Here is a 22,402-nt window from a genome sequence, read left to right as displayed (position 1 = left end):
AGACAGACAATGATGAATTACCCGAAGGAAGATGGAAGAAGGCAAGGATCCTGCTTCCGCCAGAATGTCAGCCGTCATATATTATTCATGCCGGCGCTCTGAAAGCCCCCCCACCACCACGCTGAAGTGAACGTGTATGATGATGAAGCAGCGAGGCGCGCTCAATTCAGATGCAGGCAGCGGCGGCTCACATCATCCTGATGAGCAGCTAACAACTCCTCTGCCACTTGATCATCCCTTTATTGATTTCCAAAACGAGTTACCGTCTCTGTTTGCTTTGTAGCTTAAGCTGGTTCCTCCTAGCTGTCCATCACGGGAAGCCTCAGTGGAGGCTGCTACAGCAAAGCCAGAGCAACTCGGGGTGGCAAGGGGCAGGGCCTGGATCTGAATGCTGGGCAGGGGAGAGCAGCTGGCCTTGGACAGTGAGGCCCAGTTTCCCTCGCTGTGATGTGGGCCTGGTAATTCCTGCCTTGCCGGGTTGTTTGGGAGATGGAATGAGATAAAGTACCCAGAAGCCTGGTGGCTGGTACGTGGCACACCTTGGATGATAGCACTAGCGTTGACCGGGAATGTTCTGTGTGTCAGGCGTTTTTTGATAATGCCTTCTGTGATTCGTAAGTACTAACAACTTTAAGTCTCCCACAGACTGTATGACGCAGGGAGTTGGCTACCTTTGTTTTATGGCTGTGAAAATTGAGATACAGAGAAGGAAAGTGACCTGGCCAAGATCATAGCACTTGTAAGTGGCAGAGCCAAAATCAGGAGCCGCACCTGATGGCCCTAGAGCCGTGTGCTGAGTCCTGTGCGTCCCCAGCTCAGCATCTTCGGCTCAGAAATCTATGCAGGGCGGTGCTTCTGACTCCCTACAACCCCAGCTGGCCCTCACTTTCTCTCTGTTCCTGTGCAACATAATTTTTTAAAAACCAGTGTGCAGGGGCTAGTGCTGTGACATAGCAGGTAAAGTTGCCACCTGCCATGCTGGCATCCCATATGGGTACCGGTTTGTATCCCAGCTGCTCAACTTCTAATCTGGCTCCCTGCTATTTGCCTGGGAAAGCATCAAAAGATGGCCAAGTGTTTGGGTCCTCGCACCCACATGGGAGACCAGGATGGAGTTCCAGGCTCCTGGTTTCAGTCTAGCTCAGCCCTGGCTATTGTGGACATCTGGGGAGTGAACCAGCAGATGGAAGATCAATCTCTCTCTCTCTCCCTCCCTCCCTCGCTCTCTCCCTCCCTCCCTCTCTCCCTCCCTCCCTCCCCTTCTCCCTCCCTGCCTCCCTCTACCTCTGTATAGCTCTGACTTCCAAATAAATAAATCTTTTAAAAAAAAAATTCAATAAAGCTTGGGGCTGAAGGTCACCGGCCTCAGAATCAGGTGGCCGAGGATAGAAACCCAGCCCCACTGCTTGCTGGCTGTGTGACCTGAGACAGGTCTTAACCTCTCTGTGCCTTGCTTTCTCCCTCTGCCATGTAAGGATAATAAGCCATTCCTCATGGAGATGTTGTGAGAACTGAACAAGGTCTGGAACAGCGATGTGCCAGGGCAGGAAGTGTCAGCGTCCATCATCACTAACAGCAGTAGCGTTATATCAGCAGTAGCAATGGTGTTAGTCTGTTGTATGCATCTTCATGCCACCGGGGCACGGGGTGGGGGCGGGGGGACTGGGGAGAAACCGGAGCATCAGCCTGCAGCATCTGTGTGGCTGTGCAGATGATGCAGGCACCCTAGCACCACAGGGGACAGAGGTGAATGGCCCTTTGCAGTCATCAGCTCCTTGTGGAAACTTCCAGGCCAGAGAGAACCCGTGGCTCTAGTAAGTCTAGGAAGCCATCAGATGAACCTTTACTGGTTTTGACCTAAGACCATCAAAAGGCATACATAGTAAACATAGGAAGAGATTTGAAATAAGTTGTAAAGAACGACGCACAAAAAGTTGACTTTGAAATATGATTTTAGCACAGTTGGGTTTATTTTTCATACAAATCATTGACCATCCACATGCCAATATAACTCTGAAGCAAGGCAGTCTGCCAATGTGATCCATGAGATACACAAAGAAAATGTTAGGGTTTGTATTTTCATCTTAAAAAAAAAAAAAAGGCAGGGCAGTGGTTAAAATGCATTCTGTATCCGAGCCCCCGGGTTTGAGCCCCAGCCCCACTGCAGAGTCCGGCTTTCTGCTAATGCACATGTGTGGAGGCAGCAGCTGAGGGCTCCAGTTCTTGGCCCTGTGGGACTCATGGGTTCCAGGCTCCTGGATTCCACCTAGCCCAGCCCCAGCTGTTGCAGGCATTTGGGGAGTGAACCAGGTGACGGGAAATCTTGCTTTCTGTTTCTGTCTGCCTGCCTATGTCTTCCTGTCTGCCCCTTTCTAATAAATAAATAAAAATATTTAGAATAAGAAAGCAAGGAAACGGTGTTTTGGGGCAGCTGGTTAGACTGCTGCTTGCCATGCCGGCCACATGTGGGAGGGCTGGTTCGTGTCCTGGCTACTCTCCTTCCATTCCAGCTCCCTCCTCATGTGCCTGCAAAGGTAGCAGGTGATGGCCCAGGAACACAGGCCCCTGCTACCCACATGGAAGGTTGGATGGAGTTCCTGGCTTCTGGCTTTAGCCTGGCCTAACCCTGGTTTTTGCAGCTATTTGAGGGGTGAACCAGAGGATGAAGGATCTCTCCCTCTCCTTCTCTCTCTCTCTCTTTCTCACTCTGCCTTCCAAATAAATAAATCTTTCAAAATACAATCAGAAAGCAAGAGTGCGTGGTTCCTGTGGGGTATCAGATTTTTACTCATTTGCCCCTTCCATCCCTATGTTACTTGGCCACAGGTGCGGACCAGCACACAAGGCTTCCGAGGGGGGTTGGGCCCCATTCCTCTGAGGGAGGACAGGGGGCTGTCAGTGGTTCGTTGCACTGCATTACACCATAGTGGGGGGAGGGGTGGAATCTCATCTTAATCAGACTCACTTGTAAAATGGCCAAGTGGCTTACCAAGATACCTGCAGAATAACTCCAAGCAGAAGGTAATGCCAACCGTGCAAGTGTAACTCAGCAAGAAAAGAGCGTGCCACTCCCGCTGCCGTCTTCCCCACCTCACGATGAGGTTGCCCAAAGAAGCTCCCCATATCTAACAGAAAGTTCCCAGGAGATTCAAAATGACCAGGAAGGCATCTGAAACATGAGTTCCTATCCATTGGACCTCGTACCAATGGTGCAGGATACTTTTCTAGCATTGACTAATGGAGGTCGCACGTGTGTGCCACAAATGAAGGAAGGAATACAAGTGCATGGAAGGAGCCTGCGTGCAAACATTTGTGCTGCCGTTTTCAAGGCCCCTGCTGCACGGTGCATGTGCTGAATTTCAAGGCGGCTTACACACTCTGGGATGATCAGTTAGGCAGGTGTCTGTGTCAGGCAGCAGATGCCTTGAGAGGTGAAGTCACTGCCGGGTTCTCAAGGCTAAGAATGGGCATGTTCTGCTTTCGAATCCTGGCTCCCCAACCTGGTCTGAGCTTTATTTTCTCACCTGTACCACTAGAAGTTTGAAAAAAAAAAAAAAAACTGATGGGGACATTCTCTTTTGAGTCGGACAGTCAGGAACTAGAGAGTTCTCAGGAAAATGCATTTAGGTCTGAGATGTCCCACTGGAAAAGCTGATTGGAGACACCAAGCCAGAGCAAAGGACAGCAAGGGACTGGAGCCCTGGGAAGCCAGAGCCATGTGGAAAGGCCCAGCCCTTCCAACCATAGGCTCTCTAACCGTCTCCCTGTGAAGGTCAAATAGCTCTGTGTTCTCCCACAGCACCCTCACCTTAAGTAGCAGAAGCGCAGCAGCTCTGTATTCACTCAGTAAATAATCTTTCCAGACCCTACTCCATGCCCTGCCTTCCAGTTCTAGGGAAAACATCTGTTTGGGAGGAGCTCTGCTCCTTGGCCTGGTGAGAAATGACTTTGAACACAGCCCCACTCAGTGCTGGGAATATAGCAGTGAGAGACATGTCCTTGATCCCTGTCTCCAAGGAGCCCGTGGTCTGCTTTTGTGGGGGAAAGATTGTCTCAAGTTCCTGAAGGGGCAGGAGTGGTGGACGCTGCTTAGGGACTGCTCCAGCTGGGTCCTGAAGAATGTGCAAGTGAACAAAATAAGTGGATGGACGGTGCCAGAGGGGGAGGACACTTCCAAGATGAGCATCAGCATCAAAGCACACTTAGTAGGGCTACGTGAGCTGGATTAGGAAGCAACACATTAAAACTTAGCAGTCTGAAATGCATGTGGGATTCTGTTTTATGCCGGGCTGGGAGAAACTTCAGCCTACATTTGGGAGATAAGAGAACGGAGGTTCAGAGAGATCAGGTGGCTCTCCAAGGCCCTACAGGCAATTCCAGGTGTCAGAGCTGGGACCAGAGCTCTTTCCCTGTCACCACCCCTTCTCCCTGAGTGATGAGGGATGCTGGTTTCTTACTGGCTTTATTCTTGGTCACGGCAGCTCTGTCTCTCCATCAGACTCCTCTCTCGATCCCATCCCTGGTCACTATATTCAGGAAGCCACGGGGCAGATTGTCCTGGCTGGCACCCGCAGTGGCTCCTCAGTTGGGCCCTGTGCATGTTGCTGGACTGACTCCGGTGTGTTTGCTGCCCGCCTTGGCCTGGCACAAGCGCTCCCTCCTGGCAGAGTTCACCCAGCCTAATTGCTTGTTTGTATCCCAGCTGCCTGACATATGCCAAGCCTGTGCATTGACTTTCTGGTGTCAGAGACAACTACACTAAGGCGTTTTGCTCTCATGAGCTCTGGCAAGTAACTAGGGACTGTACTTCATGCCTTTCCACGACCCCAGCGCCTCATACAGGGCCTGGCTCACAGTGGGTGCCCAGTTTTTTGTTAAAGTAAATTTTAGGAACTGTGTGGCTATGACACAGGACTTGGGTCAGGACTTGGGAGAACGAAGGCCAGCTTGACCGTCAGGGCAGCCCGTGACGTTCTTCATGGGATGACCATGAGCAAGTCTCTTCTCTCCAGGTTTCAGTGTCTGGATCATTTTTTCATTTAACACACCCTTGGGGAGGCAGCATCCACCCTTGCTCACGTGCTGGCGTGTGAGACAGCTTTGGAAATGTGCATTCGGTAATCATCTGACAGTCCTGGTCATGGAGGGTCAGAGGAGCCCAGAGCAGGAGGGGAATCACTGCGCCAGGAAGGGTTGATGTGATGACAGCCCTACTGAAATGATGGTGATGGCTCAGATGGAACTCTAAGCATGAGAAGAAAATAATAGCCCACAACTGCGTTACGCCAAGGCAGTGACCCAAGGAAAGCAAACTGCATCAAATACAAGACTGGTGGTAAGACGCAGGTGTGCGAGCTGGGCAGACGGGTTGGTGACAATGTGCACCCCTCGTCAGTGGTTTCTCACTAAGGTGGTCTCCCATTATAGAGCTCCCTGTTCAGAGCAGCAATGGTTTCTTAGCCATAACCACAGCCCTGAGCTAGAGCGTGACCCTTAGCATGGGGTCCGTGTTCCAGGGAATGTTCAGAAGCCAGCTCATACCAGCTCACAGGAACTGATAATTAAATGTGCAGCAGTTCTGTGAGCTTACTGTTAGAAAGAGCCTTTGCTCAAAATTGAATGCTACAAAATTATGTAGAAAACAAAGATAATAGTGATATTTTAACAGTGCGTCATTTCCTACAAATGTTCCTATGTTTTAGGATCATCCTGGCTGCTGACTTTCTGTTGTTATATGTCTGCAGGAAATGCTTCATAATGCTGTCCTACTGTGCACCTCTCCCGAGCTCTGCATTCAGGGGCATCTCATTGGTAGCTGGAAATTGGCTAGGATGAGAGTGTTTACACCACAGAAATGGGCAGATGCTGCATATTAAAGCTGGTTTCTTTCCTTTTCCTTTTTTTTTTTTTTTTTTTTTTTTGGAAAGTCAATTCTTAAACACTTACCAGTACCCACGAAGTGAATGGTTGAAGACGGTGAGCTTTGGGAACCCCAGGCCTTGTGTCTTTTATACCTGCCCAGGCGACAACATGTGGCAAGAGACACATTGCAGAGCCCTTCCCAGAGCTGACGGCCTCAGCTCCTTTGTTGTAGGGGAGATTTATATTAACCTGGGCTTGCTTGGCAACTGAAAATCATGGTCCAGTGGAAGGGGGGTGGGAGTGTTTTTCCCCAAGACTTAACTCTTACACCAATTGTCTGCTTTGGCAAGAGGCCTCTAGGGCCTACTGGGGGACAGGAAGTCAACATAATCTTCCCCAGAACCCAAAAGCAAGCCACAGGAGCCCGGGCTAAAATTACTTCTCCTCTGGCTTGCCTAACTGGAGGCTATTTGGGAGCCAAATGGTGCTGCTTTGACAGCTCCCAATTATCAGGAAATCCCCAAAGAGAGATCACTCAGAAGAGGCTGGCTGCCTGTGTGTGAGGGGCAGCCAGGGCAGCCCCGCGAAGGAACCGTTCCCCAGAGGGCCGGTTATCGTCCAGGCAGAATCCGGAGCTCTGGGGGCCAGGAGGAAGCTGGAGGGGAGCCAGCGCCAGCAGAGGAGGTCTGGTAGTCATTCTCCAGCAACAGGAAACTCAATTGTCCTCCATTAAAGAAAGCCTCTCCCGCTACCAGGGAACACAGTGGATAAAAATCAATTTTTCCCATTCGTCAAAAGAGAATTTCACATAAATATACTGGGAGACCTCGGAGCAGACCTGAAAGTCTTTGCTTCACCCGCCTATTTGCCACTTAATTGCATTTAGACCAAGGGCCTTGGAAGGAAACCACTGACTGAATTAGCATTAACCAGGTTGTGTGGAGTGAGGTGCGGTGGGGCGGGGGGCATGGTGGGCAGCCGCTCCTGTCCTCAGAAAGCACAGGCTGACACTGGTGAGACCAGCTGCTTACGAGCCTGGTGTTCATTGCTTTTCTCATCAAACAGAGAGAAGTTTATCACTGCAGGAAGGTAGAAACACAGACACCTAATAAAGCATCTAAGGGCTGATTTGAGATCTTCCTGAACAAATGCCCAGGGGTCTCTTTGCTAGGCCAGAAAAAAAGCCATCTGAACCCAGGTGAGGGGAGGAAGTTGGGTGGACAGCAGCACCTGCGTTTTTGCCTCAGATCTGTCTTGTCTAGGAGGACGTCTCCCCTGTGCCCTGATCACTTGGGACACTGATGCCACCAGCGAGCACCTTTATTTCTACCCCTTACCCGTGGGATACAGACTGATCTGGAGTTGGACCCAGAGTTGCAAGGCCTGGGGCCAGCACCTAGCTCTGCCACTGCCTTCCCGTGTAGCTTTGGGCAAATAATATAACTGTTTTGGACTGCAGACTTCTCTTCTATAAAATGAGGATAAGGCCAGCATTGTGGTGTCATGGGTTTAGCTGCCTCATGCTGTGCCGGCATCCCTTATGAGCACCAAATCAAGTCCCAGCTGCTCCCCTTCCTATCCAGCTCTCTGCTATGGCCTGGGAAAGCAGTAGAAGATGGCCCAAGTCCTTGGGCCCCTGCACCCACGTGGGAGACCCAGAAGAAGTTCCTGGCTCCTGTCTGGCCAAACCCTGGCCATTGCAGCCACTTGGGGAGTGAACCAGCAGATGAAAATCTGTGTGTGTGTGTGTCTCTCCTCCTCTCTCTGCCTTTCAAACAAATAAATAAAATAAAATAGATAAATCTTTGAGAGAATAATGCAAAGGTTCTCATAACTCGGTGATTTTGCAGTCGAACTGCCATCTGCAGAGACTAGGACTGTGCAGAGTTGCCTTCAGAACCAGCCCAGGGAGAGAGGTGGCCACCCTCATGACTTGGTCTGGAACATAGCTCTTCATTTGTTTTCCACTAGGGGGTCCTCCATATCATGTCATCTGCTAAAGTTTCTCTTTCTGAAATATTTGAAAAACCACCATTCTAGATGGCTTTCCATTGTCCCACTTGGGTGCCCAGTCCCCCATTGTCTTAAATCAGTGACCTTGTAGTTATTAGGAATAGACCAGACACGGTGGAATGAAAACAAAAATAAAGAACTTGACCCTGCCCTCAGCGAGCCGGTGATCTAGTGAAAAGTCAAAGCGGTGTGGTTTGCGAGGTGTCGAGGCGTGGGGGTGTTTGTGTATGTGTCAGGTCTCGGGGGACAGAGAACCTGGTCCTGACAAGGGGCATCAGGAAAAGCTTCGGGCAGAGCTCTCGCTTGAAACTGGGTCTTGGAGGATGAGGCTGGGGCAGAGGTGGCGCAGGAACCACACTGTGGGCGAACAGAACAGTGCACTGGGGTTCTAAGCGACACTGCCCTGGTCAATTGGGGGAAAGCAGGTGGTTGTCGTCATGAGATCAAGGCGGAGTGGGAGGGGGGATATTGGGAATGGAGGCAGGTCCCACTGCTAAGGGACACCAACATCCGCCCTTCTCTGGTCTACTGCCACATGAAAGGGAGTCAGTCCCTTCTGTCCTGTTCATGTCACGGGTGCTCATTTCCACTGGGACCATTCATGACAGCGAGAGCTGCTGCCATTTTTGGAGTCTGTACCAGGATTAAAAAAAAAAAAAAAAAGTGTGGGGAGACTCCCAGAAATGCTACATACCTGCATGCGTTCCAAGAGCTAGGAAGGGACAGAGCTGGGATTTGAACCCAGGTCGCCTAGTTCCAAATCCACACATGTAGCTACTCTGCATGGCCCTCTGGGGTTGGCTTTATCTCCTTCGAACATACTGCGGTGTGGTAGCTGACGACGCCTTCCAGAGCAGGTCTTCCCAGGATGGCTTGATGCCTTGCATTGACAGGCTATGTTGAAAGGCTGCCGCTTCTCAGGAGTGAATGCCATGAGCCCCTGGGTGCTAGTCGTGTCTGTGCGCGACCAGTCTCCTGTCTTCTGACCTCTGGGGTCCCCTGCCGGCCAGGGCTCTGACCACGACAGCTGTATCCTGCTATTGTCTCTTCTCTCCCCGTAGGCACGCGTGTGTCATTCGTGGCCAAGTGATGACATCCGATGGGACGCCGCTGGTTGGTGTGAACGTCAGTTTCGTCACTAACCCTCTCTTCGGGTACACAATCAGCAGGCAAGACGGCAGGTAGGCGACCCCTGCTGGACCGGGAGCAGTGAAGGCCCTGTTCTTGCGAGTCTGGCCGCACAGCTGCTGCCGGGCTGGCAGCATGGGGAAAGGACGGCCCTTGGCTTCAGAGGGCATGAGCCGAAGTGCCCATGCCCAGGTTGCGTCCCCTTGTGTCTGGCTCTGGCTTGGGTCCTTTAGGCCACACAGGAAAGAGTTTCTTCTCATTTGGTTCCCACAGTGTTTGATACCTTGTCCCTGTCATCCTGTGCCCTGACTTCTGATGGAATCTACTTCCTGCACCCCAGATAGTTCTGGAAAACTCTGGAAGCCATTGGGGTGATGACAGAATTCCAGCCTTGGAATTCCTTCCAGAGCCATCAGTGGAATGGAGTGCAGCTTCCTTAGCAGCCCTGGCTCTGTCCTCACTGTTAGTCTCCTGTCCTTGCTTGAGAGGTCTCCCGGCCTAGCCAAGCCTCCGCTTGGCTGGCTGGTGAGTGGTCCTCCCACCCTCCAGCTCACAAACTGATGGTGCGAATCGGAGGACACGGTGGATGGGGAGGCACCTGGCACATAGTAGGCACTTAATAAATCTTCGTCCCCGGTCCCTGTCTGATTCATTGCTGTATTTCCAGCGTCTGCCATGTAGTAAGCACACAGGAAATACTAGCTGGTTTGCTAAAATTACAGATTGCTGACTGACAGAAGGTGATGGTGACAGGACCGGCAGTGAGGATATTTGGAGAAAAGGCAAGAAGAGGGAAAGTGGAATATTTAGGCTGTCGGTGGCGACAAGTCCTCTATTTTTAATGAAATCAGGTGGTAGCGGTCCATCTGGCTAAGTGTGGGCCCATAAGGGTGATTTTCACTCGGCGTTGGAAATGTGCTGCAGCCTGATTGATTTCAGCACCTCTTTAATCCAATATCAGACGTGAGCATGTCCCGGCCGAGGTGATAATGAAGTTGGGGCTCAGCTGTCTGTAGACACGTGTGCCTCTTAGGCTTGGCGAGCTTGGCGTGGGGAGCCCTCCCCCAACTCCACATGAATGGGAAGGGGCCCAGCTCGCAGACACCGTGGCCGGCCTGGCCCCAGCGGGCAGCAGCCCCTGCCTGCCCTAAACGCCTTCCAAGCCAGGACACCTCGTGCAGACTCCCGCTGCGGTGCGCAGGAATTCTCTTCATTAGGCTCTGTCCTCACTGCCTTCCTGCTCGCTCAGGGCTGCCAGCTCTGTGGACGCAGCAGCTGTGTGCATCCCAGGCAGCAGGTGGTCTGACCACCTTGTCACCTGCCGTGAAGCAGCTAAAAGAAGGGCGCCTTGGAGGACTGCTCTGTTTTTGCCAGGAAACTTGCCTGTCAATCAGTCCCCTCTCCCCCGGCTATACTCGGTTGGGGTCACCCATGAGCACCCCAGAGTCTGGCATGACGTTGCTCCCTGGCTCCTGCAGGCCTGCACTGCTCCTGTTTGTGCTCCCTCTGCAGTCTCCACTGCGCAGAGGTGGAGGGAAGCAAACGCCTGCACGGTTATTGCACCTCTCCTTACCTTGGAGCTTGAGCTTCAGATGGGTTCTCACCCGTGTGCCACAGGGCTTCACTGTGCTTCCCGACAGAGAGCCCGCGTGATGCCCTGGGCAGCCGTCAGCTGTTCTCCTCGTGTCGGACTCCCTCAGTTGAATGGGAACAGGAAGCCTCTTGCCCATTTCCTGCCCTTTCTCCCTTGAGCCACCTTCTTCCTTACCTCTCACACCCTGGAGGAACCCTAAGACAGGAGCTGGAGCCCCGAGGTGACAGTGTATGCCAGGGGACTGAGAGTCCAGGGACCATGTCTTACCTGTCTTTGTGCTTCCAGCTCCCTCAACCCTGCCACACACACACACACACACACACGCACATGCACATGCACACACGCGCACGCACATGCTGAAACACCAGACTGCAGGTCTTCACAGGTGCTCCTAAACAGAAAACAGTAGCAGAGCGCTTAGCCAAAGGGATCCTTTAAAATGATGGACAAGAAAGGTCACATAGAAAAACTAAAAGGAGAGCAGACGAGAGAAGCATTTCAGGCTCACGGAGTTGCAAAACAAGATTATACGGTGCGTGAGGCCCAGGGACTGTTGGGGCCCTGCGCCCCCATCTCCCCAGTGTTGCATCTGTCTAATTAATGGCGCTGCCAAGTGACCTGAGCAGCAGCCTCATTTTGAGAGGAGGACATGGAAGCTGGGACAGGTGACGTAACTTACCCGTAGAGTGAGTCGCTGGGCTCAGACAGGCCCTGAGCTGTCTGGGCTTCCTGTGGGAGTGAGGCCTCCCCTTGGGATCAGCTGCACATTCATGGCCACATCCAGGTTTCTCCTGCAGATGAGCAGGCCTGGCCCTGGCCCATTACACTCAGCTCTTGGCAAGACCGGCTGCTCCCAACTTGCTGGCAGCCTTGAGACTTTGTCTTTTCATGCTGTCGTCCCTGCCTCCCTCCCCACACCCGCCCTCCCAGGAAGGCAGCGGGTAAGTCTGGCCAAAATTCTATCTGATGGGTAAAAATGTTCTGTCAAAGCACAGATGCTACCCAGTTTTGTGACAGAGAAGTTGTGAGCTGGGTGTTTCCCCAAAACCGTGGATGCACTCCCGGGGCGCCACAACCCAAAATCTTGATCCAAAAGAAATGCTTTCTCTGGTGTTGCTCTGTCATATCGTGTGGAGGAATGGCGGCACCTGACTTCCTCTACCCAAGTATGGACCCCAAAGGGATGAGTGAGAAGTCTGGATTCAGAGCCGGGGACCCAGGTCTGGGCGTGCCAAGAGCACGATTTGGTGTTAGAAGAGTTGAATGTTACATCTTTGTAGCTTCTAGGAAGAGGCCAGAGTAACCTGGAGCTATGAGCCCAATCCTACAGGTGGATTTATCATGCTACAGGGGAGGCCCGGCACTGGGGTCTCTCAAACCAGCTGCACGGGTGAGCATTGGATTGATTTGCAAAAACAGCCAAAGGAAGAAAGGATTTAGAATGTTCAGTGGACACTGTGTTTGGAAGTGGTCAACAGTGTCGCTCATGCGTTCCTTCTGTCGACTTTCAACCATCAGGCACTGGGCTGGTTCCTACAAAGTCAGAGGAATTGATGTCCCTGAGCCAGACAGCTAAACAAGCAATTGCAGCCTTCGATGTGGGCTCCACAGAGCAGTGCACGTTGGGCAGGAGGACCTAGAGAGGGAGCATGAAGTCAGACCTTGTAAGACTGTGTTGAGGAGGTGTCCAAAAAAGCAAGATGACGACAGGATTTGAAGATGCCCCCTAAAAGTAATAGCTAATAGCGCTGCCTCAAAACACCTGGAGCTAGGGAGTGGCAGGTGGCCAGGATCGCCATTTCCGAATCCCAGAAGAACAGTCAATGAAAGTCACCCACAGACCCAGGGACTAAGGAACCAGAAGGAGGGGGACCCAGTCTCAGGTGAAAATGGGGCCCCCTGATGGTGACTGTGGAGCAGGGACAGCCAAGTGTGTAGCAGGTAAAGCTGCTGCCTCAGTGCCAGCATCCTATATGGGCACCGCAATCCAGCTCTCTGCTGTGGCCTGGGAAAGCAGTAGAAGATGGCCCAAGTCCTTAGGTCCCTGCACCAGTGTGGAAGACCCAGAAGAAGCTCCTGGCTCCTGGCTTGGGATCGGCCCAGCTCCAGCCGTTGCAGCCATTTGGGGAGTGAACCAGCGGATGGAAGACCTCTCTCTATCTCTGCCTCTGTCTCTCTATAATTCTGCCTTTCAAATAAATAGAGAGGGAGAGGGAGAGGCCCAGGGGGCAGTCGCGAGGCCAAGGAGAGGCCAGGAGAGCATCCTGAGTAGACCCACTGGGTGGGGCATGAGGAGCAAAGGTCCCCCGGGGCCAGGCGGGCAGCTCACTGCCCAGAGCTGCTTCCCATCCCCAGGTGGGAGGCTGGAACTCAATCCTGCCATCCCCCTTCCACTTTTAAGATGCCGTGACCCCAGTCAAACCCACTCTAAGCTGCCTCGCTGTTTTGTAACTACAAAGATTTTTGTTGAGTGACGTATGACAGTCAGGGCTCAAGTCGCTACAGAGTCCTCGGATCTTAGTGAATGAAGGATAATCTGTGTGAACCTTGGCGTTTACAGCTGAGAACAGCGAGGAGCAGAGAGGCCCAGTGGCTCACCCACAGTCACACAGCAGTACAGAGCAGAGCCAGGACTGGGCTAGGGGTCAGGGCTTCTTCTACGTTATCCCACCCACTGGTAACCTCGGCGTGAGCTCCGAAGGAGGTAAAGGGCTCTGAGGACAGGAGCTTCGGTGCAGCGAGCTCGTCGGCTGGCCGCTGCCCTGGAAAACGGCGCTCTGTAGCAGTGGTTATTTTGGTTTCAGCAAATTCTCCGTGGTGAGTCATATTACAAAAAAAAAAGAAAAAAAGAAAGAAAATGCTTTCTGGAGTCACTGTCACTATTTGTAGCTGCAGTGAAGTCTTTGGGTGCCAGGATGTCGCTTACCAAATGCTCAGGCCCTTTGGTGTAATTTTCTCTCCTCCACCTCCTCCTCCTCCCTCCTGTTCCTGCTTTCCTGACCGCCCCCCCACCCCACCCCTTACTGACCCCCCACCCACCCACCCAACAGCTTTGACCTGGTCACCAACGGCGGCATCTCCACCGTGCTGCGCTTCGAGCGCGCGCCTTTCATCACCCAGGAGCACACCCTCTGGCTGCCCTGGGATCGCTTCTTCGTCATGGAAACCATCACCATGCGGCACGAGGAGAATGAGATTCCCAGCTGCGACCTGAGCAGCTTCGCCCGCCCCAACCCCGTCGTCTCCCCCTCCCCACTGACGTCCTTCGCCAGCTCCTGTGCAGAGAAAGGCCCCATCGTGCCGGAAATCCAGGTACCCAGCTCCCCCAGCGCACATCAGCAGGCTTCCCTTTCATCTGCAGGGCAGAGCAGGTCCTCAGAGACGGTGGAAAGAGAGAAGGTGAGGTGGACATTGGGCACAGGGCGTAAGATGCTGCCTGGGACACCGCAGCCCATATCGGAGTGCCTGGGTCGCAGTCCCGGCTCCACTCCCAGTTCCAGCCCCCTGCTACCGCACGCCCTGGGAGGCAGCAGGTGATGGCCCAAGTACTTGGGTCCCTGACACCCGTGTGGGAGACCTGGATGGAGTTCCCGGCTCCTGCCTTTGACCTGGCACAGCCCTGGCTATTGCAGACATTTGAGGAGTGAAACAGTGGGTAGGAGATTCTCTTTTTCCCTCTCCCTCTCCCTCTCCCTCTCCCCCCTCCCCCTCTTTTCTTCTTCTCTCCCTCTACCCTCCCCTCCTCCCTCCTTCTTTCTGTCTCTCGCTCGCTCTCCCTTCAAATAAATAAGATAAATAAATAAAAACTTAGACAGAGGCCTCACTCTTGGGCCTGGGGCCTGCACTGTCAGCACACCATGTGGAATCCAGCTGTCAAACCCCACAGCGGGCCACCCATCTTACAGAAAGCACAGGGCGCCTCACTCAGCCTGGCACACTCTCCCTTGTGCACTCTGCCACCCAGTACCCTCCACCGTCCCTTTCCCCAGCACCCACGGTCCCCGTCCTCATGCTTTCTGTAAAACAACATCTATGGTGATAGATTCTACTGAGAGGAATCAGCCAGAGGATCCCCAACAGTGAGCACTGTAACGAAGATTAAATGAGAAAAAAAAAACGTATCCAAGGTTCTTAGCACAATGTCTGGCACCTAGTAAGTGCTCAATAAATTTTAGCTATCATGATTATTGAGATTATTTAACACACAGCTTTTATGCCAGTTAAAGATTGCTTTGGCTCAAATCTATACACGCAAGTGCTTTCCTTAATTATCATTAAAGAGAAGCAATCAGGGAAAAATACATGTTAATCTGATGGAAATCAAGATAGATTCTCCGCTCACAAAGCTGTGCTGAGCTGAATCTCCTCGGCCCGCCCCAGTCAGATTTCTGAGGGCAGAAACAAAAGCTGAAGAAGAGAGAGGTCAGTGCTACAGCCCGGAAGCAGGCCAGCTGGGCCGTCCCCTGCCTAAGAAGCACCGGCGCCCTGTACACGTCCCTGCTGCTCCCGGCGATGGCCAAGCGGGGAGTCGTACGGTCCCGTGTGCATATTTCACGGCTGGCTGAGCAAACACATCTCTCCACCTGGGCCCCGCCCACGTGAAGGAAGTGCAATCATTCTGCAGTTCTCACTGCACTCCCTGGGTGAAAGCTCATCCCCTCCCAGAGACGCGGTGCCTGCCTCCGGTCTGCGGCACGGGGGTGACCTTGTGTATGAAACAATTGTCAGTGGACGCAGAGCTGGCTGGGGAGAAGAGATCTGCAGCTCACCTTGACTGCACCAGCCAGACATTTCTCCCCCCAGCAGCAAGGACTTCCGGACACAGTTTGCACCCTTTCTAGTGCTCCCTGAGCAGGGGGTCTGCACGTCCACCTGGGGCATGCGCCTTGCTTGTTATCCCTTCCATGATGTGTGTGAACACAAACCCTGGGCTTCTCCCAGTCAGCCGCTGCATGCGCCAGGGGAGGTGCAACTCAAAGGGCCCATTAGCAAAGGCAGGTGTCAGTGAGGACGTCTGTCCTGCCTGCGGCTGGCCAGGGCAGAGCGCCTGCTTTGCCTGATGCCTGTAAACTATAATTTAGGGAGATTGTGCTGAGTTACAGAGGTTGGGCATGAGAGTTCACGGCCTTCCAGGCAGCTCCTCTGTGAACACGAGGGAAGCATGGATTTGTTAGCCTCCATTGCTTGAATGTCCCTTTCTTGAAGTGGAGCTCAAAGCATCAAGCTAGGAAAACTTCCCAGCTTCGGCTGTGGGCCCTGGCACCCTGGCATTTCTAGAACAGAGCCCATGGCACAGAGCACCTGCTGTGCTGCCCTCCCCACTTCCCAGTTCCAGTGACATGGCCCAGGCCTGGGCCCTCCCTACCCAGTGTGCACAGCACACGTGGCCTCTGCCTCCTCCCCTAGGGATGGCCTGGGGCCTCAGCTGCAGGTCGTGGCCAGGCTGTGCTCCTAGCTGTGCACATTTGTTTGTTGGGCCAGCATCTTGTGGCTTGTTGACCTTCCTGGCAAGCAAAGCCATCTGCAAGAGGCCTGAGTTCTGGAAAGTTCTGAGAGAGAAGCCAGCCTTGCTTAGTCAGCCACCTGTCAATGCTGGTCTAAGAGCAGAGTCTTTCTGCCTGGTGCCCCCATACCCTTAACTCCATTTTCCCTTGCTGTGACTGAACACCTGAGGCCAAGTATCTTTATAGAGAAAAGAGGTTTGTTTGGCTCCCAGTTCTGGGGCTTTGACAGCTGCTGCTGGCACCACCTCAGCTCCTGTGGGGGTCACATGGAGATGGCATCATGGTAGGAGCACTGGTGGGCGGGGAGACCACGTGGTAAGACCGGAAGTCAGAGACTTCCTCTTTATTCAGCCTTCTTGCAGGAACTAGCCTAACTTAATCCCTTCCAAGGGCAGCACCCATTGATCCCATTACCTGCCCCCCAGCCCACACCCCAGTGGTCCCACACCAGCTGCCAGCACACTGAGGACAAAGCTGCTGGCACATGACCCCTTAGGGGGCAAACCACAGCCACGCCCCAGCACCCCTGCTCCCAGCGCCATCATCACACCTCCTGACACCTGCATGCTGGGCACGTTATACACGGGTCCTTCCTCAGGCCACACTCAGTCCGGGAGGGAACTCAGACTCCGTGCTTCCCTGAGCTTTCTAGGGTGACACTGGTCAGGAAGCAGAGACGCCACAATGCTCAGTGCTCCATCGTGTGCGCTGCTGTCAGTCGTGCAAGATGTGAGCACCATCACCCATGCCGTACAGAGGAAGAGATGGGCTCTGTGGGGAGGGCACCCCACTCCGGGTGACAGCATGGGAGAGCTCCCCCAACCACTGCAGCCAGGTCCTCGGGCCTCTCTCTGCCTCTCTGTTCCCCCTTCTCCATCCCCACACTTCTCTCCCTCCGCCTGCCCCCTGCATCCTCCACTGCCCTCCCTCATCTCTCCTTTCTCTTCCTCTCCCCGTCTGCTGCCTCCACTGCCTGGTGAACACCAGAGTCTGGGGGGCCGTGGCCGTCTGCCCTGCACCCGATGACCACAGCTCGCTGTGCTCTGCCCTCTACAGGCGCTGCAGGAGGAAATCGCCATCTCTGGCTGCAAGATGAGGCTGAGCTACCTGAGCAGCCGCACGGCTGGCTACAAGTCCGTCCTGAGGATCAGCCTCACCCACCCCACCATCCCCTTCAACCTCATGAAGGTGCACCTCATGGTGGCGGTGGAGGGCCGGCTCTTCAGGAAGTGGTTTGCTGCCGCCCCTGACCTGTCCTACTATTTCATCTGGGACAAGACGGACGTCTACAACCAGAAGGTGTTTGGGCTCTCCGAAGCCTTCGGTAAGTGCCCTTTGCCACGGGACTCAGCTTTCTCCTTGGAGGAAGAGGAGCACTTGGCGGGGAGCTGTTTGTGCACTGCCCTGGTTGCTTCCTTCTCCCTTCCGCTTCACACATCAAAAAGACCTGATGAGGCTTGGCTGGCCTTAAAGACCTAGTGGCCATGATGACCTAACAGAATGTACTGAAAGACTCGAATGTGGAGGGCTCAACCATTAAAAGAGAGAGATTTACAAACACAAAACCAGTGGTGAGTGTCTGGCACAATGGTTAAGCCACTGCTTCGGACCCCACACCCCATATGGGAGTGCCTGAGTTGGTGTCCTGGCTCCACTCGGCATTCTAGCTTCCTGCAAATGCACATCCTAGGAGCCAGTAGGTGATGGCTCAAGGACTTGGGTACCCACATGGAAGACCTAGATGGAATTCCTGGCTCCTAGCTTTGGGCATTTGGGGAGTGAACCAGCGGATGGGGGAGTGCTTGCGCTTTTGCTCCCTCTCCCTCTCCTTCTTCTTCTTCTTTCTCTGTGTAACTCTAGATTTCAAATAAATAAGTAATTCTTTAAAAAATATTTATTTATCTCAAAGGCAGAGTTACACAGAGGCAGAGAGAGAGTGTGCGCGCGCGCGAGAGAGAGAGAGGTCTTCCATCCACTGATTTACTCCACAGATGGCCGCAACAGCCAGAGCTGGGCCCATCCAAAGCCAGGAGCTTCTCTAGATCTCCCACGTGGGTGCAGGGGCCCAAGGACTTCAGTCGTCCTCCGCTGCTTTCCCAGGCACATTAGCGGGGAGCTAGATCATAAGTAAAGCAGCCAGGACTCAAATCAGCGCCCATATGGGATATCAGAACTGCAGGCAGCAGTTTTACCCACTGCGCCACAGTTCCTGCTCCTCAAAATTAAAATTGAAAAAAACAAACCAACCCTCTAAAAGCCCTGTGGTGATATGTGATGGGCTAACAGACATCAGGTGCCACTGAGTAGAGCCACGTGGACACTGCCTGCCCACTCCACGGCCCTCCTGCCTGAACTGCCCATCAGAATAGAGGAGCTTCTTTGGTTTCCTGGAGGTGCTGGATAAGACTCTTGTTTGATGAGAAATGCCTTTGGCCTCTTGCCCTTGCTTCCAGAGAGCTGCCTCTTTGTTGTTGCTGCTGCTGTCTTCTTTAAAGAGTCGGCGCAAGTTGGTCAGAGCCGCTCCTGGAGGTTCAGCTTCCCTGGGACCTTGGGCCTCCAGGGGCTGGCCAGGCTCCTCTCAGCTTCCCAATTAGAGCAGGGTCCCAGGAGGGGCCCGAGCTGGGCTGTCAGCAGTCCTCACCTCCGCAGGCTGAGTCCACCAAGCCTTTGAGAGCCACTGCCTGGCACACCCCTGCTCATCTGGAACCCTACTCCACTTTCATTCCGTTGGAGATTCAGCAAGGGCAGAAGGAGGAAGCAGGAAAGTAAGGTTGTGTTCATAAAGGAGAGGGGACAGAGGGAGAAAGGATAGAGCAGGCAACAAGAGAGTGCCCCTTGAGCACCTGCTGTGGGCAGTGTGTGCCCCTGTTCATTCGTATCTCAGTGACCCCTTACAAGTACCCCGCAAGTCCAAAATCACCTTCCCTAAGATCTGCAGGAGGAACTGAACTTATCCTGAATCTTCCCTGCCAATTTGCATCCCACCCACCAAGCCCCAAACCCCCACCAAGCACACAATGGGAAGGGAGATGCCGTCTCTCACTATTGATGATCCCTTCAGTAGATCAAGCCATTTCTCTCGCCTCTTCTGAAAATGGAAAAACTGTGTAACCTCTTGAGATGAAATAATCAAACTGAGTGTCTACCAGTCAGTTATAAAGGGGAGAGGGGCCAGTGGTTGACAGATACCACTTGGAATGTCTGCATCCCCGAACAGAGTGCCTGGTTCATGTCCCAGCTCAGCCTCCGGTTCCAGCTTCCTGTGAATGCACATCAGGGAGACAGCAGATGCTGGCTCAAGTATTTGAGTCCTGGACACCCTTGTGAGAGACCCAGATTGAGTTCCAGACTCCTGAATTTGGCCTGACTCAGCCCTGGCTGTTGGAAGCATTTGGGAAGTGAACCAGCAAACTGAAGATTCATATTCATTCATTCATTCATTCATTCATTCTCTCTTTTTCTCTCTCTCTCACACACTTTCTCTCTTCCCCCTTTCCTCCCTCCCTTTCAAATAAGTTAATTAATTTTAAGAATTTTTCAGTAAAAGTACCCCAACTGAACTCCATTTCCATATATCCACTGTAAATGCTAGTAGATATCTTCTTTATTAAAATATCATGTCAGGGCTGGAGCTGTGGTGTAGTGGGTAAAGCCGCCACCTGCAGTGCTGGCATCCCATATGGGCACCAGTTCTGAGTCCCAGCTGCTCCACTTCCACTCCAGCTCTCTGCTATGGCCTGGGAAAGCAGTGGAAGATGGCCCAAGTCCTGGGGCCCCTGCACCCATGTGGGAGACCTGGAGGAAGCTCCTGGCTCCTAGCTTCGAATAGGCATGGCTCTGGCCATTGCGGCCATTTGGGGAATGAACCAACAGATGGAAGACCTCTCTCTGCCTCTGCCTCTGTCTCTCTGTAACTTCCTTTCAAAATAAATTCTTTTTTAAAAAATACCATGTCTATTAGTAAAAAGTTGAGAAATAAAAATAGAAAGAAGCCATACTCCATACTATAAACAATATAACTCCTTGTTAACATTTTAATCTTTTCCTTAAATGTGTATTTTTCCTTTTAATGTAGATAGATACTGTATATAACGAGTCTTCTCACCTGAGTACTATTCCATCTGCACTTCCCATATCATCACAACCACTAGGCCCACTGGCTGGGTAACATTCCTTGGTTGACTCAGCCTCTCGCCCCTTTGGACCTTTAGATTACTTCTTTTAAAAAAAATATTTATTTATTTATTTGAAAGGCAGAGTTACAGAGAGCCAGAGGCAGAGGCAGAGGCAGAGAGAGAGGTCTTCCATCCACTGGTTCACTCCCCAGATGGCCACAATAACCAGAACTGGGTCAATCCAAAGCCAGGAGCCAGGAGCTTCTTCTGGGTCTCCCACGTGGGTGCTGGGTCCCAGGGACTTGGGTCATCTTCCATGCTTTCCCAGGTGCATTAGCAGGGAGCTGAATTAGAAGTAGAGCAGCTGGGACTTGAACCAGCGCCTATATGGGATGCCAGTGCCATAGGCAGTGGCTTTACCTGCTACACCACAGCACTGGCCCTCGATAACTTCTGATTTCCCACTATTATAAATAACACTGCAGTGAGCAGTTTTGCACATAAAGTATTTTCTGGACTTAAGATGATTCCCCTGAATCAGTTCACATGGGTCCTTGTGGAGTGTCAGGCCCCAGGCTGGGCTTTTCCCAGCAGTGTCCCCTTGGGCTTCATTAAGGTCTGGCGTCCCTGGGCTAATGCTGCACGTGGTTCTGGGTCCCTTGTAGATAAAGGATCCTTTGTCCCCTTCTGCAAAAGATAAGCAGGTCTGAAGCCAGCAGGAGGCTTTGCTGACCTGTGCCTTCTGCTCCTTCTGTGACCGTCAGTTTCCGTGGGCTATGAGTATGAATCCTGCCCGGACCTGATCCTGTGGGAAAAAAGAACAGCAGTGCTGCAGGGCTATGAAATCGACGCATCCAAGCTGGGAGGCTGGAGCCTGGACAAGCATCACGCACTCAACATCCAAAGCGGTGAGTCGCCTCGAGGAATTCCCTGAGCCGGCCGGGCTGTGACCTGACCTCGGGTCCCTTGGCCCTGCCAGGCAAACATGCACTCTGTGTTGTAGGTAGGCTCCTGTGCAGTCAGGTCATCAGGAGGCCCAAACTTTGCTTGGGTACCTGCTGCAAGCCTGCCACTCTGCCGAGCACTGGGCATGCACTCACAACAGGCACAAGACTTGATCGCATAAGCACTCGCCAGGCAGCTCCACTGCAGTGCCATGGTCCACGCCGGCACTGAGCAGGCACAGGATACCATGGACACACGGGAGAGGAGTGGCTCACTCAGCACTCCGGCTCATCAGGCGTCCTTTGCAGAGAACCCTTGCTAGGGGCTCTCAAAGGACTGTCGGAATAGCCCTGGGTGTCGTGGAGGGAGAGCATGCTAGGAAGACAATGCAGGGTGTGCCCAAGTGCTAACACCCAGAAGAAAAGAAATTGGAGAGAAGGGTCATCATGGATTGGGCTGTAGGTGAGATGACAAGAAAAGCCAGTGCCAACGCTGGGGCTTGAGCGGCTGGATATAGGCTAAGACCATGCGGCCTCACCTTCATCCAGAGGCCAAGGTCAAGCTTCTGGCAGGGGACGCATGTGAATGACACGCTCTGATGTGTATTTCAGGAAACTCCTCTGGCCATGTACAGGGGTGGGGCAAGCAAATGAGCACGATGTCACACAGCTCCTGCCCGATCTGAAAACGCAGCGAACACCTCCCAGGGCCACAGCATGCTTTGGGACGGAAACTGACAAATTATGAGCTTTACACTGGAATAAAGATGTGTCACTAGCTAAGGTAGTCTTTAGGAAAAACAGAGAGAGTCACCAGCTAGTAAGATATCTTCCCAAACCGTAATATCCAAAACTGCATTGCTGGCACAAGCACAGGTTCACAGAGTCAGTGGGAGCCAGGACAGGGAGTTCAGAAATTAACCTGGGAGTCAAAATTAAAACTAGGTGAGGCCGTGCATGTCAGAAAAGTTGAAGTAAGAGAACTACCCACAGTTCAAGTTTTTGTTTCCCACCCACCTGCAAGTCTGGAGGTGGATAGATACCCAAAGGGCTTAGACTCTTCCTCCCATCTCCTCGCTCTGCTCAGACTGTCACTGCCAAGGTGACCAGGTCGGCTCCAGGCAGCAAATCCACTTTCCAGTCCACAAGAAGGAGGAGAAGGACACAGGGCAAGCCCCCTTCATTGCAAGGACACCTCCTGGCGGGTGCCCACTCCACCAATACCTAGCACGCCCTTGGCAG

At 52.8% G+C, this 22,402-nt stretch overlaps 1 protein-coding gene across 32 annotated transcripts in view; it reads left to right on the top strand.

Moving 5' to 3' along the window:
• The window catches only part of TENM4 (teneurin transmembrane protein 4), a 2,118,216-nt gene that overhangs the window by 2,033,109 nt on the left and 62,705 nt on the right, over nucleotides 1-22,402 (top strand). For all 32 annotated transcript variants that reach the window (XM_051821885.2, XM_051821866.2, XM_051821785.2 and 29 more), the window contains 4 exons: nucleotides 8,937-9,056; nucleotides 13,648-13,909; nucleotides 17,158-17,425; nucleotides 20,981-21,124. In XM_051821885.2, coding sequence (XP_051677845.2) covers nucleotides 8,937-9,056; nucleotides 13,648-13,909; nucleotides 17,158-17,425; nucleotides 20,981-21,124 — 794 coding nt within the window. The remainder of the gene's footprint in view (nucleotides 1-8,936; nucleotides 9,057-13,647; nucleotides 13,910-17,157; nucleotides 17,426-20,980; nucleotides 21,125-22,402) is intronic.

Source organism: Oryctolagus cuniculus, chromosome 1 (genome assembly GCF_964237555.1).
Source record: "Oryctolagus cuniculus chromosome 1, mOryCun1.1, whole genome shotgun sequence".
Taxonomy (NCBI): Eukaryota; Metazoa; Chordata; class Mammalia; order Lagomorpha; family Leporidae; genus Oryctolagus; species Oryctolagus cuniculus.
Note: the sequence above shows the minus strand (reverse complement) of the source record. Positions and strands in the feature narration are given on the sequence as shown.